This window comes from Centropristis striata, chromosome 9 (assembly GCF_030273125.1).
Source record: "Centropristis striata isolate RG_2023a ecotype Rhode Island chromosome 9, C.striata_1.0, whole genome shotgun sequence".
Lineage (NCBI taxonomy): Eukaryota > Metazoa > Chordata > Actinopteri > Perciformes > Serranidae > Centropristis > Centropristis striata.
Window position 1 is genome coordinate 34,492,557 of NC_081525.1, and position 20,658 is coordinate 34,513,214.

The window sequence follows — 20,658 nt, forward strand, 5'->3', positions numbered from 1 at the left end:
GATTTTGCCAAATTTGAGTCATTGTAGGCAAATAGGTTGGCAGAACTGCTCTATAACAATTTAAAGGTATTTAATTAATAACTTTAATAAATATTAAAACATCATGTTGAAATTGTTGAAAAGTAGTCATTAGGAACAACAGCATTCAGGTTATATTCGTGAGCAGTCATGCTGTCACTAAATGATCAAAATGATGAGAAACAAATTGCCTCTCACGTCACAATGTCTGTATCACGATGCATCATCAATATTTAATCCAAAAAACATTGCTACATTCTAATATATGGAATAACAAACTAAATATATACTGAACACTATGAACACGCCACATCTCTAAACATTGACAAATACAACAAACACTGCTAGACACAGAGAGGATAAACAGCTAAATATTCATGAAGACAGTAAGAGGCGTCTCTCTGATAGCTGCTGAGGTTTGTGGGAGGGGGCAACAACGGGGGCAGCCCTTCAGCGAGCTGTTTGACTGCTGATGCTGCTGCTGTGACAGAGAGAAGTTTGTGTTTTCCTATTTGGCTTTGCAGGGCATCTCAGGATCAAAGTGTTCAAAAAGGAACTGAGAGCTTTGTATAAGTGTGAGAAAACGTTAAAAAAAAAAGAGGTGAGAAGGAGTGAGAGTCAAAAGTCGGAGGAGGAGGGACGTAGGTTGCACTTCGCTTTTCTACCAGAGCACTCTGATACATATTTAATAGAAATGCTTATTCTGAGTGAACATTATGCCTCAACAAAAGCAATGTGTGAAGTGAAATTATTCATAGATTTGCATAAAAAACATTTGTTTGATCAAAATAATGGCTTTTGTTGCATATGTGTGTGTATGTTTGTGTGTGTGTGTGTGTGTGTGTGTGTGTGTGTGTGTGGGGAGTGTCAGTGTTTCACAAATGGAAAGAGTGGAGATGACTACATCTAATCACTAAATGGGAAGAAAAACATACAAAAAAAAAGAGATATGTGCTGTTACAAAGCTGTAGTGAGCATCATTCTGTCTTGATACTTGACCAGACCTGGAGACTGTAAACTGACTATTGACAGAATGTCTTTTATCTTGGTTAATTATCTTTTGAATGTCCTGCAGTGTCCCCCTGCACTGATAATATAATTCAGGGTCCCTGTATCATTCATATATATGCAAATTCCTTGAAAAAAAGGTCTGTACATTTGGGCACAAGTTCCCATCATAATGCTGCACATGGACTGTCATGACTAAACATGCAGAAACCCAAATTAAGATGCAAATATTCTTTAATCTGATTCAATCAATTTTTTAAAGTCATCACTCAGATCTCTCCCTTTCCACTGTTCAACCATTCAGCTCTCGGTCTATTTTTAACCATTCTTAAGTACACGCAGACAGGCTGCACTTCGAAGCAGGGCTGGTTTTAGCAAAGGAGAAACGGCACATGAGTCGTATTTCGCTCTATTTCTGGATTATCAAAAGCCTGGACCTGTGTTCTACTAATATAGCTCAAAGCAGAATTTAAAAATTTCCCAGTTTGTCCAGAAATAGTTTTCAAAACCATTTCAGACATTTACAATGCGTGCACTTCTCGGCTTTAATCACTTTGCTTTTATCTATCTATCTACCTGCATGTAGCGGTGAGCAGGGATGATGATAAATGAACAGCAGGAATACAAATTACGCTTTGGTTACCAAACAAATACCACCAATAAAGCAATACTAAAACTCTGTAATTTATTATAATATAATGGTGTCACCACTATCAAAAACGAGCATTTCATTTTAATGAGAAGACCAGAACAGCTCAGAAAGCCTGCGGCCTTCATCCAATTAAAACCGGGAATATCTCTACCTCTAAATACCGATAACGACAATGTCAGGGGATGACATACAGCGTCTGGAAGCATCCATCTTTTCTCTGGCTTTAGGAAGACCTTTAAAAAAGGCTGTATTTCTTATTATCTAGTGTTCCTCTTTTCTCCCATCTAAGTGTTTAGGAGCAGTAGCAGCAGCAACAAAATGTCACTCTTTAATCTGCTTCCATCCTCTTATTTTACACACACATACATACACACACTCACTTGCATTCGCACTCTGGCATATGCAGCGAGTGGAAGAGCCCATAGTCAAACACACACATGCACTTACATACACAGAGAGAACAATGGCCCAAGCCCACAGCAGAAAACAAACAGACAGGGAGATGTCTAAAAGCTCTCAAGATGAGAGCTGCATGCAAATTGTTCTTTTGACAGTATCCTTTCCTCCTCACTCACCACTCTACCACAACAGAGATACAGAGACAGACCGAGAAAGACAGAGGGGGGAGGAGAGCTGAGACGAAGGAGAGAATAGTATCTAGCCATAACAGAGTTGATTGGAGAGGGCCTTATTAAATCTGTTTACATTCCCTGCTGAGTTCCATTCTGTCAGAGAGACTTTCAACTCCATGGGACGTTTTCTGAGGAGTTTTTCCACCAAAATGGCTGCCTCTAATTAACAGGGACCTGCCGAGTCCCAGTGGCCAATTATATTCCTCTCCTTGTCCCTGCCCACCAGCATTTGTGCAGCTCAGCAGTCCACTTCATGTTGGTTGTGAACACTCCGGCTGCTCCTGCTCTCCCACTGAGAAGCCTAGTGCTGTGGACAGAACTCACTGCATGTCCTGCTGACTTGGTACAACACACAGCCCTCTCAAGATCTCAGCCTCAAAACGTAGCTTCTTATACTCACAAGTTGTGATTCTGCACATGTAGGAGGCAAAGCCAGCACTAGTATTAAAGCTACAAGACATATATTTTATGTAGTCAGTGTGCAGTTGTTGGAAACACATGACACAAATTTGTTTAAGATAAATTCTTGGCGTTCTAAATTGAAAGATGTCTGATGGACATTCTTTCAAGTGCATGGGAGCAGAGCTGCAAAGACTAATTAGTTACATGTCAACAATTAAATTAATTTAAAATTCTCTAATTCCAGAATATTTTCTGGTTTCTCCACTCCTTAATGTAAATTGAATATTTTTAAGTTGTAGAAAAATTAGCCATTTGAGGACGTCATCTTGGACATTTTTCACCAGTCTTTGGTCTATAAAATGTCAGACAACTAATTGATTATTAAGAAAAATACTGACAGATTAATTCAAAATGAAAACAATTGTTAATTGCAAGCGACATGTATTAATGTGCGGGGTTTAATACGTGCTAGAGCACTCAAAAAAGAAAAAAGGAGCAAAAAAGGAAGAATTATAGTCGTGAGCAACTGGAATAAATCTCTAAATGTCTGCAAGGAAGTAGAGGTCCATCAGAAACGCCCACAGGTGCAGCTTTCCATGTGTTAATGAAAGTTAAACCGCATAATTGATTTGTAACGGGTGTAGCATAATTACTAAAACATCAATATGTACATATAAATTGAAAAATAAGCATTTTTATTGGCTTACTCATATATATACAATGCATGAACACGTCAGCAGCTGAATATTGCTTTTCACTCATCTCTGCTCAACTTCCTCTACCCTTGCAACCCGCGGCCCTCCGTCCATCAATCTCTGCTCCACTTCCAAGTGTCTCAGTCAGCAGCATCACCAACCAGTGCGCATTTATGTAAACACAGTACAATATCAGATCATATTACTTCATGGGTGTGTAAAATGGCTGGGCCATCCATTTGGCAGCAGTAGTCTCCTTACCATCTTTGGCTGTGTCAGCAATCCCTTCTCTGCCCAGCCCTGGAGCTGTGGGAGCTCTGCCTGACGCCACTGTGTCTCTGTCGACCCCTATGGAGCGGAGCACAGGGAGGGAGGGACGCACAGCCCACCGTCAGCATCATACACTTACTTTACAAGGTTAGGGTTGTAGTGGGATTTGGGGAGTGGAGGAGGAAGGGTTGGGGTGAAGGGGAAAATGGCGGCTCACTAGAAAAATACAGCTACACCTTTGTGGTCCTTCCACCAGTCGGACTAAAACAAAGGCGGATGGCTCAGATTTCTTGTGTTTGGTTAGACTGATTGACATGAGTTGTTGTCTTTTGGGAGAAATAAATTGTGATGAAAAAAAAATGCACGATTCAATTTTTTCATATAATCAAATTAGGGGTAAAGATATCATTCCCTCAGGTGTTTTAGTTTGTTTTGATAATTTGAGGATGTTCATAATGGATTGAATAAAACTGCATGTGTGTGTTGAAGCTGGCAGATTGGTATGGTGACTGCAATGACCTTGGCAGAGTTTATAATGAGGGTTTCCCTCTTGCTCTCTGTGGGTAAACAAGCCTGTGGTTGAAGAGACAGAAATGCCACAAATGAGCAGGAAGTCTGTTCACTCTCTCTCCAGAGCAGGGGGCTTAAATGCCTGCAGCTATCTACGGATGCTACAAGCAGCCAATTTAGCAGGAGAGGAGGAAGAGAGGAGGGATGACCTCTGCCTTCATTTACTCCTTCAGAGAGATGAAGAGAAGGAGTGAGGGATCAGATGGGAGGGGGAGAGAAAAGGCGAGGGCTGAGTAATGGGGAAGGCACTTCCAATACTTCAAAGAAAGAGAGAGACAGAGGTGGGGGAGGAGAAAGAGTCTGTACATGTTCTGTTGTCAATGTGTCTTGTAAACTTGAACAGGAATGCATAATGGAGGTCTAAATGAGAGTGAACTGTCAGCTTGAAAGGGAAAAAGAAGATACGGAGGGGCAGAGAGGTCAGGGTAGAAAAGAGGACATGGGATATTACGTCTACTAGCTGACAGGTTATGGTGAATATTGGGGTATTTTTGGGACGATCAAATCATAATATAAAGCTGAGCCACCTTTGTTTCAGTCTGGTGAGGTCCAAAGGGTTGTGCAAAATATAAAAACATGTTCTACTTTGGAAATCTAACTGGGACAAATTGTTGAGAAGTGTAAGTTTTTTGTTTAAATTAAAAAAATAATATATACGAACATTTTCAAGCTTTTAGCTGTGATAGGTCAACCTCATAGAGACAGAGCGCAATACTTCATAATCTGAAAACTGCGCCCACTGGAGGGAAAAACCCAGTAAGTAACCAAGGGCTGATATATTAATGTGTGGACTGATTGTTGTCCTTGGAGGTGATGCGTGTAAATGTATTAAAAGTTTTGAGTTTCGAAGGCTCCTTTTAACATAATTAGCAACATTCCACTATAACTAAAGTTGCATACTGTCGAAATACTTTAAGCTTAACTCAAATCCAGTATAGTACGCCTAAAACTTGACAAGTGACAAAATGCTTGTGCACGTGTTAAGATTAAAAGTTGTTTTTCTTTAGTCTGTAAGCTTTGAGTAATTTTTCTGTTGTTTGCTAGCGGGAGGCACCTTTAGCGCAATACAAAGTCAATGGAGAGTGATTAATTATTTTCCCCTCCAATGTGCACGTGACTTAATTGCGCTCTGTCTCTATACAGGTGTGTCAAAGCCAGCGAGGTGTATTTATAACCATTTTAAAGAGCCGAGAGTGGACAGCGCCAGGGATAGATACACCCCCGGGGCTAAGGCCCCCACTCTAGGTACAGTTGATCTCATTAAGAGGGCAGAGCACAACATACTGTATAGCTCAAATGCAAAGTCGAAAAGCTACCCTGAAAAAAGAAGTTGTTAGGCAGAGGTGAAACATCAAAAGCATTTGTCACCCATTCTGCAAAGCCGTCATTTTGCGTCGCGGTGGAAGGGAATGGTGTGCCGCAGTAAGCAGACAGTGCAGTGTAATTGTAGCATGTACAAATGTGGTGATAAAAATGTAAAAAGCAGCAAGCAGATGTATATGAGTCTCCATTTCAACAGCCAACATATAGTGCGAGAGAGCATCATGTCGGGGGGAAAAAGGAATATTACATTTCTCAGAAGTGCGTTTAAGTCTCTGCACTACTCAGGGCTCAATATTCAATGCTCAACCATTCGATAAAACAAACAGTCTCAGGCGCAACACACACACACACACACACACATGCACACATACACAGTGCACACACGCAGTTTCATCTTTCTTCATATTCTTGCTGTCCTTGCTTTTATCACTTGAACACACACATGTGCGTGTTCTGATAAAATCTCAAATAACACTGAAATAAGGGTGCAATGCAATTACATTCACCAACCATTGAGATGAAAAACCGCTCATGGATACATTTTCAATTATTCAGGGAATACATTTCAGTCGGTGCTCAGATGCTGGGAAAACTTATTATATAATCAATACACTCTATAACGCCATTAATATTTGATGCCACAAAAGTGCTTCCTGTCTCCCTGGGCTCCCGGCCAATGGTGTCTAGGTACTGCAGTCAAATAGGACGAGCCTCATCCGCCTACAGCAAGGAAGAGGGGTAAACATTTGTTTTCCTCTAACAGTCAAAAATACTAAAAGCACAGGCAGCTATCTTTTAGATTTACTGTATGTGTTCATACCATGCTCAAAGACAATCTGTCTCTCCTCCCGCAGCTCTGTGTCACTTATGGTACAAGCTAAAATTCAAACGACCAAGGAGTTTGTCTTTTCCTTTGCTGTCCTTTTCACCTTCGTCACTGCTCTGCTGCTTTTACACCATAAAACCACCACTTTATACTGTCGGCTGGTGCAAGCTTCCCTCCCCCTTCTCTTACAGAGCTTAGACAATCAATTTACCCTGACTTGGCCAGGATAGATGGAGGCTATAGAGACTGCGGAGTAGACAGTATGCTGCAGGATCTCTTCACTGATAGACACACTGCCTGGCAGCTACAAAATGGAGCCAGCATGCAACCATCTGACTTGTTAGACTTCGCCTCACCATCTTGCTTCAGATATTATTAGTGATTTCCTTATGCCTTATGCATTTTATCTATTTTTTTTTTACGTAATTCGGCTTGCTAAAATGAGAAAACATGATGACGTTAAAATTAATCTGACAGACAACATCACCATATTCTAATTTATTGTCAGATGTAGATACTAAATGACACATGAGCACATCCTAAAATACTGACAATTTGTGCCATGTGTACCCTTTTTGCTAACTTAAATAGTTGTGGGGAAATGTATCGTATTATTTCCTCTCCTTTTACATTATTGATACACTGGGGCAAAATATGGATAATCTTTATTAAAACATGCAGCCACTCTAAACAGATTTCCCCCACCCACTACTCACTCACTACCTCATCACTGCCTGTGATGCGCTTATCAAACAAGTTATAACCTTCCTCTAAGCATTTTAACCCCAAAAGTGTTTTGCTAAATTCCTGCTTTTTCCTTTTTAAGGGCATTATTTCTTCTTCAGTTACACAGATATTGTGATGTATTGTAGATTACTGTCTTGCAACGTAATGAGTATTGAAGAATCGCTGTATTATTGTGGCCACTGTATCGTGACTGCACCGTATCGTGAGTTACTGATTCCTCTGAACATAAAGCGACCACACCTCATACAGCTAACGCAGACTGAAACTCCCTCTCAGTCCACCAAAGTGATACTGAATTGGAGTTAGTGATACTGAATTGGAGTTAGTGATACTGAATTGGAGTTCCTATCAAATTGACTGAGACACAAAGAGATTAATACGACTTTACTATCTCGGCTTCTCGGCCAGTCAAGTTCCCTGTAATGCTCTCTGCGCTATTGATTTTTATTTTCCTCTCTCCTCTCCCTTTCTTCCTGGCCGTCTCTTTCTCTCTCGCCGTCTCTCCACCTCCACCAGCATCTTCCGAGCTCTGAAATGTCCTGCAGGTCAGACGGATGCTGGGCCGGATCAATCAGGGAAAGTAATCTGGGATGCTTCATGCACGCAAGCACGCACACACACAGAGACACATCACAGATACTCCCCACCCTACACACACACCCTCCTCTGTTGCACTCTGGCCTGCCTGCCTCCAGTCTCATCGATCTGCATCTACTTTACCAAATGGATTCTTCTCTTCTTCTATCCTCCTCCACCTCTTTTCTCTCTGTGTGACTCGGAATAATAAATGTTCCAGACCGCGCGAGACGTGTACGTAAGCAATTTTTCATTTAACTTTGGCTTGACTTTTTTCCCCCCCTCTGTTCTTTCTCTTTTGTGATGTTTCAGTCTTCAGAGATCGATGCAGCTTTCCCACACACTCCCTCACAGCTCCTGGGTAATCGGCACATACTTGTGTAAGGTCAGAGGTCAGCAAATGGCAGGATACGACCAATTGTCAAGGGGTATGTCAGACAGGATCTATATAATAACCTCAAGATTAATATTTTACTGACAATTACAGCCTGTTGTTTGTTGGCATAGATTTTTATCCTCAAATGTAAAATCTGATGTTTTACTCAGTTTGACTTTTTTTCCGTAGGCTAAAAAGCACATCAAAGGTTTAGCAACACTTTGCATTTAAATGTGCAGAACTGGCAACAAACCATGTTCAGTGTCAAAAGAAATAAAAAGAAGCCAAATGAGAGTAAACATTGGCTTGACTGATGGTTTGATAACAGCAACACCTATAATTGGCTATTCGGAGAAATTAGTATAGTAATGACAGCACATACCACAGTGCAAAACCTTCTAAATGGTGTCAATATATCTTTTTAATGTGGCTGTTTTCGTACTGCTAAAGCTAAGCTAAGTAAGCCATAACATAAGCTATAGGCCGACTACATTTGAAGATTATAAGTTGATTGGTTTTAGCAGTTTGGTCAAATTTTCTAAATGGCTCTTGTTCATAGTTGTGCTTTGTATTCTGAGAGCTTCAAAGCAAGCAAACTGTAGCAGCTTGCTAGTAGTAGTAGCATCTAGCCGAAGAGTTGCATAGAAATGTTTCCCTCACAGAAATATCCATAATCCAGAGCACAGGACCTTCTTCCTCTATTTACTTTTTGCTCCCACACAAGACACATCTGACCAAAAAGCGGACTGAAAGCACTCACGTAGTTTGTAGTGATGCATTTTGGTTTACATGGATTTTTCTTTGGGTGAAAAGTAAACCAAGGGGAAAATGAGCCAGAGAAAATGAACGATAGGTGTACAAACTGTCTTAGGTTGTATGAACCCAGTAGTGGTTCAATGGAAAATTTCAATCAGTCAACCATATTGTATTCACTTGGCAAGACTGGAAATCTGGAAAGGTTTACGAAACATTTTTGAGGACATTGCAAGGTTTATGACTTGTGTCTAACTGTACCCAATCTGGGTGGGAGGAGGTGAGAATCTGCCCCCTATTAGTTGGTGCATTACACATTCTACTTTTAATTATCTTAATCGAAAAACTTTTCTGAAAAATTTAATGCTGCACTTTGGGCAGTCAAAAGACAGACTATCCTTCAAGGGCAATGACTGAGGACCTGCAGTGCTTCATACATACACAGTACATTCTCTCTCTGTCTCACACACACACACACACACACACACACACACACACACGCACACACACACCACGGTCTCCTTTGCTCAGCCAAACTGTAGGCGGAACTAGAGCCATTTGTCCACTGGCTGAATCCCAACTCTGCACCAACGCATGCAGAAAATTGGTGAGCATCTTGACTCTGGAGATGACACTTCAATTTGTGCAGCTCCAGTGACTGGTGCTCTGCAGTTCCTCCCTTGTGGGGGTGTGAGATCAGCTGGACACCTGCCTAGCTGTTTGGCTGAAGCCCGGAGCACAGGGACTGGGCCTTGGAATTGAAGGCCTGGCCCTGCCTGTCAGCACAAGTCCCTGTCCCTCAGCCCCAGCCCCAGCCTGGCCTCTCCGGTCCTCATCACAGCTCCCCTAGATTCACTCCTCAGCCAGGAACAGTCCCTCACTTGATGCCCCTGACCCCTATTTCTCTATCCAATCCTCAACTGCAAGTCAATGCAGTGCCATCATCCCAACAACAATCTTCCATTGAACAGCATCAAATCCCCATCAACAGCTTGCCAGCCTTTGTTCCAGTTCTAGCTGCAGCAGCCAGCATCTCAGCTCCCAGCTCAGTCAAATCAGCAAGATGTCTCTGCTGTGCATCGCTGTCTGTCCTGCTGAAATCCCTGGGTGTGACGGATGGGAGTGATCACTGTCGAAGCCCTTAGCTGGGACATTTTGGTGGGATTAAAGAGGCTAAATCAACGTCTCATCCCCTACATGGGATTCTATCCTTAATTAAATGTCATTAATGTGGTTAAAAGGTTTTAGTGGAGATGATATCTCTCTTTCTTGTAGCGCCAATTCAGTGAGTATTGTTTCTGTGGATGGTAGGCACAAAAGACACATGGTGAATAAGAAAAAAGGGGGTAAAAACGAAGCAGGAGAGACGGGAAGAACATGACATAAAATGTTCTCAATCATTCCCAAAAGGACACGTCTTTTATCTCCCTCTGTCTTCCTTTTTCAAAACAGAAAAATAATGTTTGCCATAACTATGTTAAAACCAACCTGCTTACTTGAACTCACCGTGACTGTTCTCTGAATAAATACAAAGTGACACTGCAACAGAGTCAACAGCACTGCGATGACAAAAACCTGCACTACTCTGGATTGCATTTGAGGGAATAGCTCGTGTTTCCATGCGGTGCTTATTTCCGTGTTGAGCTGAAGTTGCTTTTAGCTGGGCTGGGACAGTGGATCGAGGACGTGGAAACAGACAGCAAGGCAGGGAGAGCAAGCAGGCTGATCCATCTGAGTCAGCACCATGTGTCATGAGCGAGGACACCACCTCCACAAGTAGCTGGCAGGTGAATGCCGCCATGCACCTGTGCAGGCAACCAGCCATTTTAGTGAAGCTGTCTGCTATCTTTAGCAAAATAGACTAAAATACACTGGCATAAACAAACATATGCACAAACTCAACTACCCAGCTATACACTGCTACTGTGCCCACCTGCATGTATCAGGTCAGAAATAAGCAATTCAGCAGTGTCATGCCATTGCAACCAACTAGAAAATACATTCCTCGCTTGCTCAAGCCTACAGTCACGCTTGTTTTATGTATTTAAAAAAGGCCTTAAAGAACAAGATGAAGCAACTTTCCCAAAAGGGGTCTCTGAGCATATTCTCCCCGAGCAACTGAATAAGAAACTTGTAAACTCCTCTGACTGAACTCAATTTTCTGTATAATTCACAGTAGGAGTTCTAATTAAAACTGGTTCGAGGCTGAAGGGGTAATATTGGCTTTGTTGAACAGGTATTTAAAAAACTATAAACAGCCTGGAGGTATACAATGAGAAGAAAACCTACAGCACAGCACTTAGACTGAGAACAAGGGAGAGAGAAGAACACTGGCCCGGCTGCTAAGCAGAGGCAGAGCTCTTCCTAATCTAATCACTGTTTCCCCCATCAGCTGCATCTCAGACACAGCCTGCTTGCTTGCGTGTGTGTGTAAAAGTGAGTGTGTCTGCCTTGCAGCACAGGCATAGATCTAAATCACATAGACACAAACCGACCGTTGTACTCGAGAATTCATTCCACAGCCTTGAGAACTGTGGGAGGGTGTGGCTGAGTGTATGTCAGTGTGTGTGTACGCGTGTGCCTTGCTAATCTGGTTATTGATTCAGCTCTGAACCGGAGCTCATATAATCAAATAGCTGCAAGGGAAAAGGACAGCCGTCCGTCATCTGTCTTAATGAGTAAACAGTTTGATGGAGGCAATGAATAACTCGAAACTACATGTAGATGTAGAGGAGGTTACTGCATCGCTGATAGACAGACAAGCTAAAATGTTTATATCTATCCTCTGGCAAATCTCCTTCTTTCTATGCTGAGTGACATTATGAAATATCAAATTTGCTGTTTCACTTTTTGGTCTTTCGTATAAGCTTGGTGTCAGTTAAATATTCAGCTACATTAATCACCCTGTAACGGAGATTTCTTTTGTGCTCTTTGAATATGCTGTCACTGCAAGGGCTAAAGTATTTCAGTCACTTTCCAAATGCTATAAAGTTGCTTTGTACTAGTCATTACACAATCAATTTGGAGTTTGACTTGAGAAATTATCGTGAGCCCATCTTCTGTGAAAATCTAATCTCAGGGTAACTTGATGTGAGAGCGGTGCAATTTAGAGATAGCTTCGACTGCAGCAGGAAGAGAGAAAAAGTGAGACACAAAAGCCTAAATGTATACGGGGCGCAGCTAACAGACGAGGCCCGCCGGCACACCAGCTAAACCATTAAGTGTGGCGTGCATTCAAACGAGCAGATTAATCCCCCCTACTGCTGCTGTACAGTGCAGAGTAATTGAAAATGCCCACAGGAGACTCTCTCTGCACATATACTGTAGCATGTGCCAGGGAGGCAACATATAGAAGGCGGTGGCTGATTGCCATAGAAAATTCTGCAACAGCATTTTAGTCTGACAGCATGTGCCGGAGAGCCGTGCAGCCAGGAGATAGCACACATCTATCTCCCATTTTCTCTCTTTCTCGTTCCCTTTCTTTTCTCTTTCTGACTTTTTCACTCTCTGCCTCCCAATATTAACTTGACAGGTGCTGCTCATGCCTGCTGCTGACGTTTATCAATCTTGATAAGCGTCGTAAATCCCATTCCCTCCATTTCCTATACTGTGTAGGAAGGACAGCATTCCTGACGATTGGAAGGCAATATGCATCGACTGTGAGAATCCATATTCCTGTAGGGATAAACACCTCCATTATCACAATTACGATCTCAAATTGCCTGTGGGTGTAGCTGGTTGGCTATCTCTGGTCTCACAGTGCTATGTCAAAAACCTCTGACTGATGAGAGAAAACAGTCAGGTTTTATCTACCTCTTTTTCTGCATTTTCTCTTAAAAATTCATGAGAAGATTTATTTTTCTTTAAGATGAAGTCTGTCAGCTCCAGGATTATTATCTTTATATACAGCAGCCCTGATCTTTATGAGTCCTTGACCACAACTGACATGCAGATGGACCTTCTACACCCCCTCTCCTCCTGCTGTGGGATTTTTCTTGGTTCTCTTCTTAGAGCCAACATCAGCCTTTTTTGTCTCTCTTACTGTTGCTATTGATGAGATAAGGCAGGCTAGAGGCTGTCGTGTGGGATGCTGTGTTTGTAGGCCCTAATGTGTCTATTACCAACCACAATGGTGCCATTTTGTAGCATGTTCAGTAGCATGTTCAATCTATAATTCATCCGGCTACAGAAATATATAAATGTTTAATATGTTAGAGGCGGTGAGGACTGTCGAAAGCATGACCTTGAAACGTCCTTTAAACATCACACAGCAACAGCACGGGGGCCAGTTAAGCTGCCAAAGCCAAACAACAGGCAACGTGCACACACACGCACATACACACACACACGCGCGCTCTGTCTCTCTCACACACGCGGCCTGTCTGCCTGCTGATGCTTTCCGCTGCTTTCTCTTCTCTTTTTTCCTGGGATGCAAAATGCAGATGAGACGAGTCAGCCGCTTGTGCACAGTCTCAGGAGAAACTGCCACTCAAATCCAAACATCTGTATGAATACCAAAACACACACGGTACAGTGGAGGATGAGAGAAAGAGAGGGAGGAAGGAAAGGAGAGAGAGAGAGAGAGAGAGAGAGAGAGAGGGAGAGAGAGAAGTCAAGGGAGAGAGAGGATCGAGAAAGAATGAGCAGTAAAGTAGCTAAGAAAGCCAGTGTTCCTCTCTCCTTCTGTATCTTTGACTGAACAAAGAGCTATATACACATGAATACCTCTTTCCTCCCACTGTATTTTCCATCGGGATATTTATTCTGAAAAGCAGCGATGCACAACAAGGGCTCGGTCCTGTGTTTGCTAGTGGGCTGAGGCGCTAACACTCCCCAGCTGATTATGTGTCTGTCGGTAGCAGTTTGAGCTGCTGCCAAAGGAATTAGGTCTAGTATTTGTGAATGCTGCTCCCCTCACAGCAGAATGCCTTGCCATGCCTCTCAGATTTCTAGCTTTTTAAAAAGAGAGAGGGGGAAAAAAAAACATTTTAAATAAATGAAGGAAATCGCTGTGGAAGCCTATTAAATTTTCAACGTGACCGTTTTGTGAGTCTTCATGTGTGTTTAGGCTCCACACAAAAGGAATATTTAAAAACCAAAGCGTGCTAATTGGGACAGAGATTGTTACAGCAGCTTCTTATTCAAAAAGGCTTTTGGCTCATTAACTGCTTCCATCAAGCTTTTGTTTAAAGAAAAGTGGAAAAGACATTTAAAGACAATAAAATATTTAGCGATATTTATACAGACACTGTACCACCAAAATACTGATAGACTGCATAATGCACTCACTCAAAATATGCCAAAGCAATGGAAAAAAAGTGTAATTTCAAGTGTAAGGGCAAGACGAGAAATTACTTCTGTAACTTTGTAATAGGAGCTACATTTTAAATCACAGGTCAACCACATTTAGCACAGATATAATTTATTATATTAATGCCATGCAGAATGTACATTGCATGATAATAATCAAATATTATTTTCTTAAAATTGAGTTACTAATTATTGTTTGCATGTGTTCAATTGTAGCATTAAATTACACACTAGTTTAAATGTTTAACTGTGTATAACTGTGTTTTAAGGGAGGGCCTGGCACCCTTTTGTGTGTGTTTTACTTAAGTTGAGTATCATACTGTTGTGTAATCAAGAAAAAAAATAGAGGAAAAAGCTTCTGTAGAGCCTTGCAGGAGTTCGCCAGCTGTGTTCAGAGAGATCCCACCAAACAGATGTAATCTAACTAAATGTCTTATATACTTGACTAACATACAGTATAACTATAATCTATTTCTAAAATGCCCCACTCTAAACCTCATTATTAAGTGGTGTCAAAGTTAATGCAGGGCACATGTAATTACAGCTGATTGACTGATGTCAGTTACAGCTGCTACTGATCCTTTTAAACATGCCAGCTAGAGAGGGGACATGTACAGTATGAGACACACCGCACACACACACACTTGACATTTATTGTGTAGCCACATGCATATTAATTAACAACTACATCCATGAACTATACTACATACACATAATATGACCATTTGACATCTCACCATTCTGTAGTAAATTACTATGGCTGTGATGAACTGCAGTGCATGCTCTAAATGGGTAAAACTTATCAAACTATGGAAACGGCAGCAGAATTATGACTATACACATGAAACACATAGTATGCTAAAGGCCATCTCCTTAGCTAGTGTTGCCCCTAGCAAAGTAGAACCATACCGATAAATTGATCCATCGATGTTATTGGCCGATATTTGCCTATCAAAGATATATTGGTGACATTTATGTATCTGTTTACATGTTCCCGGTATTTATTTCTTCAGAATATAATGCAGGAAAGAAGTCTGGATCGGTTTGTCAGTAAAATTGTGTCATAACATAGTTTATCCACCAGAGCGCACACAAGAGCTCTCAACAATGTCAACCCTATAGTGTCATTCAACACGGAGGATAAGAACTTAAGAGTAACTAAGTAAGTAAGGCTAAAATACAGGTAGCATCAAGAAATTTGACGGTCACCTCACTAATGGTTAAAACTATAAACAAGCTGAAAAAATGACAGTTACCAACAAAAAAAACGACAAATTACTAAAACTAACAAAAAGAAACATTTTGGAACATAAAACAGCAAAAGTTTCCTGTTTATTTTACTCTGGTAATCGGTATCAACCTCCAAAAAATCTGTCAGTATCTGTCAGGGTCTATCTAAGTCTATTCTATGAAAGTGAATTGAAGACATTCCTACACTAAATGCTGACAAACATCGACAACCACCCACAAACAGCAAGTCAAATTCACAACATGCATTATTCACCTCCATCGAAATATATGTTTTTCTGCTGCTCAGTAAAACACACATCACAGACTATCAAATTAACCATACACCATGAAAACTCTTTCTCAAAGCAAATAAGCTCATTGGGCCCAAGAGAACTGATGTAAGTCAGTAAAAATGATGCTTATGTTGTTATTCTGTGATGAAGATTTCAACAGAGCACTTGTCTGTAGTGGTGTGTCTCAGTTTGTTAGCTGTTAGTTTATCAGAAGAGGTGTCAAATGGTCAAGGAATGATCTAGAGCAATTCATTTCATAACATCTAAATGTAATAAGATTATAGTAAATAATGAAAATCAAAAAGGAACAGTTTCAGAAACATTAAATATCTGTGCACTTAGTGAAAGTAAAGCTTAAATTCCTCTATTATGCTAACACCAATCATTTATATTTCTACTAGAACCATACAAAGAGTTTTAGGTCTGTTGATTTACATATGTGATGACACACCCACCTGCAGTAAATTCCACAGATCTAATGTTTGCGAACGGGGACACAGGAGCGAAGATTAAGAGCCAATTGTTCCTGTGTCTGAACCACTTCTCCTTCTCGCTCTCTCACACTCTATCTATTTGCCTGGTGTTTAATCAGGCTCTAGTTAACCATGTCACTCTGCATCTGGACACACGTCAGTCGCCCCTCTGATGCACACACACACACTCACTCACACACAAACACACAGACCCGATGACACAGGCATACAAAACACATCACAGGCTATCACATAATTTAATAGGTGAAGTAATATTTATTAGCTGTACTGTTAGTTTGACTTTTGTTTTTTAAATTGTTAGCATCCATCATTTCTTATTTATTGCCTGTGAATCATCCTTCATTGTTTTTCAGACCTACAATCACCCCAGTACGATATAAATGCAAGCACCTATCCTTATTTCATGTCCCTCTGATCTTCAGTTACATTTAAATCACTAAGCACACACCCGGTCGGTGCACTGTAGCTAATAAATTCCTCACACACCCCACCCTATTAGCATTGATGTGTAACCTTGGAGCTCATGGTGTTCTGCCTGAGGGTAATAGAACCGCTGTATGTTTGTGTGTACGTGTGTGTGTGTGTGTGTGTGTGTGTGTGTGTGTGTGATGATGGCCTGTCTCTAGCCCAGGTCCCCCACTGGTTCCCATCAGGAGGTTTTATGGTGCAATCTCATATCTAATGCCTCCAATACTGATGAACACAAGACTTTTTCACTCCCTCTCTCACTGCTCCTTTTCCATTCTCGTTTTATGTCCTTTAATTTCCCCCTCTGTACATAATAATACGAGCCCAATCTTTATATATGGTATAGATAATATACACTTTATCTGTGTGCACACTCTTCTTCTCACATCCTCAGTTATGTGTTCCTGCTAGGCCCTTCCATATAAGCACATACACTAGGCTGCTAGCCATGAGTGTCCAGGGAGACTGCATACCAGCTAGCGTCACCAGCCTAGTCACCAAACAGAGGAGTCGACTTTGTTTCAATTAGCATTTTGATTGCATCCAATGGAAAGAAGCCAGCTCGCAAACAATCAAACATTTACTTGCCGACAAATGAATAATGTCCAGTGTTCTTCGTGCAAATACAAAAGCGAGGCACTTTGTAAATGGCAAGATCCTAAAAAACAGATGGATGCACTGAGAATGCAAAATAGTGCTATTGATTGTAGTACTGACGCAGTATCGGCCATTAAATAAAACTCTGTCTTATATGATAGGTAAAAAACGACATGGGGAAAAAATATGGCTGCTAGTTTTGTTAGTTAACCTCTCACTCTGTCGCTGGGAGGTGAAGGATGAATGGATAAATGGATGCAAAGTTAAAGTGAGTCTCAGGAAGCTGAGCAAAGCAGATTACTTGCAGGTTATCTCTCTTGTGTCGACACCCACTCACACAGCCAAACACATAATTGAGAATACACAGTCACATTCACACACACACTCATATGAGCAGTGGTTTTTAAAACTTAGAGCATGCATGGCATTACAATCAATTGTAATCCAGGCATGCATGTTACTCCAACACACCCACTCCATCTTTCTCCAGCTCTGGCACAACTTACGGACAACACAAACTCGCACTGTGTACACAAGCAGCATGACGGATAACATGTCTACTCATATAATTAACTAGGACTACTTTGCATACATGAATATAAAATCTACCAAAGTCCACTTTCCCCCACCGTCTTACAGCACATTCAACATCAACAATGTACATTTCATGTGCTGCAGTACTATACGCAGGTAAATATTTCAGAGTGGTGCAAAGGCAGGAAAAGGGGGGGACACCTACAGCTCTGGCTTCAACATAAAATGGGTGCTGCTCCCCGATTTAACCCTTCCCTCCCTCCCGCTCCTCTCCCCATCCTTCCTTACCTCTACTCGTGCCTCCACACCTCTCCTATTAGCATGATATCTGGCTCCGTCCCTCCGTCCCTCCATCTGTCTCCCTCTCATCTTTACCCCCAGCTGTATCCCTCTTCCCTGTATGCAGGAACTTAACATTCTGCACAGCAAATAGTTTAATAGTATCACTGCATTGCCTGTGTGTAAAGAGTATTGCATACTGGCTGTGGGTGATAACTACAACTACAACCTGCTCGAGCCACATAAAGCTGCCTAAAATGAAACGATGATTAACAATGTACAGTGGAGTATAGTGACAGGCTGCCTGTAGCCTTCTTCCTTACCATCTTAAACCCATTCCACTCCATTTGGGAGATGCCGGCCGTTGTCTCACGCTCTCTCCCTCCTCACACAACAGCTACAGCAACGCCTCAGCAAAGAAATCCCCTCACTGTCTCTTACTCTCTTCCTGTCTCCTCTGTCTTATTTTTCTCTCTCTTCCTGTTTCTGCCTGAGTCTTAGCGGCGAGCGGGGAGCAGCTGCATACTAGAGGCGTACGGAGCAAGCATCGCCTTCTTCCACAGATGCTGAGAGGAGAATGGTGAGCCTGGATGAGAGAGTGCTGGGCTGCAGCAAGCCTCCCTCCCTCCCACAGCCCTCCCTCCCTCCCTCCTTCCCACAGCCACCCGCCCAGTAGCCTGCTCAGCTGGAAGGTCAGAGCCCGCCCACTGTCCCCCCCCCTACCTCTCTTTTTACAGTCTGTGATTGGCTTCTTGGCTTGCCTGTCAGCCCTCAACCTCACCTCCCCCCTCCTCGGTGTTAACACCTTCGCTCTCTGGCTGGCTCCGAGCCCTCGTCGGCACACGCCAGCCTCAGCCTGGTTTGGCAGAGAAAAGGCTTTCTGAATCCCAGCAAAGCAATCAATCGCTGCTGCGGTCTGTGCTTGAGTGAGCCGGGCAGAGCAGCGCGGAGCGGAGCGCAGCTCTGGGAGAGTGATTGCAGCCTCAGGCACTATGGTAATAGGATGCCTGCGCAGCACTGTGTATATAAATTAGCTATTACTGGGTGCATGTTAAAATCCGCTGTACATTTACATGACTGTGTATACAGACTATCTCATTCTCTCGTAGTCCCTGTCTCTTTCCCTTACACACACACACACACACACACACACACACACACACACACACACACACACACACTCTTTTACACGTACACACATCACTGATTAGAGCTTTTGTCTTTCAAAATAATGACTGAGGTCTTTCAGGAATTGTAGATCAGATTATTCAGTTTTCAAATTAAAAGCAAAAATCATATGCTATGTCGATAACAGATTTTGTTGGGGTTTTAATATGATATGATGCACGCACATAAACGCACACACCTGTCCATACAGGTGTATTCTAGTGATATAGTTTTATCGTATAAACGCTTTTTTTTTTTAGAGCTATAGTAAATTCATATACTCGGCGCTACCTGTCTGCATGCTGCGGTACACTATATGGTTGCATTAACAGTTTGCAGAATGTAGTGAACGTAACTAACAGGTACGGAAATCTTTGCTCTGTGATATCTACTCACCATGACCATTCTTGTGTCAGGCTGTTGCTGCTACGGACGGTAACGGTAGTCTCAGCGGAGAGAGTGTAAAAAGTCAGCGAGGAGAATCGGATGGAGTAGCGGAAGCGTGCCGGAGAGGATGAATGAAGCGACGTGGTGTAGTGAGTATAGCGGAGCCAAAAACAGAGCGAGCCCGTGGGTGTGGAAGACCTGTCCCGTGCAGGAGGAGAGAAGAAACACTCTCGCTCAGAGAAAAAAACTGAGACAAAACAACGCGACGAGATAAGGGAATCCACTCAAAGGAAAAGATTCAGAAGAAAAAAACACCTATATCTTTCCCCTAAAAAAGGCATTTATGGAGTGTCCAGTCACCTCGCGCGCCGTCTCCCATTGGCTGGGGAGGTGGCGACGGGGCGGTGCCCTCGCGGAGGCAGGCTCGTGTGGTCCTCGAAGCACCACGCGGAGAGGTAGATGCTTAAGCAGTTAAGGTGACTTTATGTTCGTGACTGCACATAATTATCACTCCCCTGACTGGTAATAATTATGCATGCAGTCAGTGTACGGTTTAATTCGTGCTCTTTGTAGTGTTTAACCGCCTTCACATATAGTACGCACCTTCTTTTGTCATTAAGCTCGTATAGAAAGCAGGTTATCTGCATTGTTGCTGCAGTGAGTACTCCCTGTTATTAGACGTATAGTCAGGGGCAGCATTTTGCTTCAGGGGTCCTAAAGTAACAATGCTCAAAAGTGCTCTATTTTAAATCATCTTTCTTAAAAAAAACAACAACTGTAGTACAAACATTAAATCTATTGTTTCATTTATCTATTGTAGTAATTATACACAATTGAATCATATGTCACTATCAAATCTCTCTAAATTACACTGAGAATAGATAAAACACACACACACACACACACACACACACACACACACACACACATATATATATGAGCATATATATACATATATATATAACGAGCAGCAAACCTGCCACAGGTTGATGTTGTCCCACTGGCCCCTATCACGGGCAGGCAAGAAGAGGGAGCTCTTGCTTCCTTTAAC

General features: G+C 42.1%; 1 protein-coding gene across 6 annotated transcripts in view; it reads right to left on the reverse strand.

Annotated features, from left to right (window-relative positions):
* Positions 1–20,658, reverse strand: part of elavl4 (ELAV like neuron-specific RNA binding protein 4) — an 86,258-nt gene that overhangs the window by 50,761 nt on the left and 14,839 nt on the right. For 3 of the 6 annotated variants that reach the window (XM_059341741.1, XM_059341739.1, XM_059341742.1), the window contains one exon: positions 3,669–3,755. The exons of 1 other annotated variant lie outside the window; for it this stretch is intronic. In XM_059341741.1, coding sequence (XP_059197724.1) covers positions 3,669–3,755 — 87 coding nt within the window. Of the gene's footprint in view, positions 1–3,668; positions 3,756–18,376; positions 18,416–19,616; positions 19,641–20,658 lie in introns of those variants that run through there. 2 more of the 6 variants (XM_059341744.1, XM_059341743.1) reach the window with 2 other exon arrangements.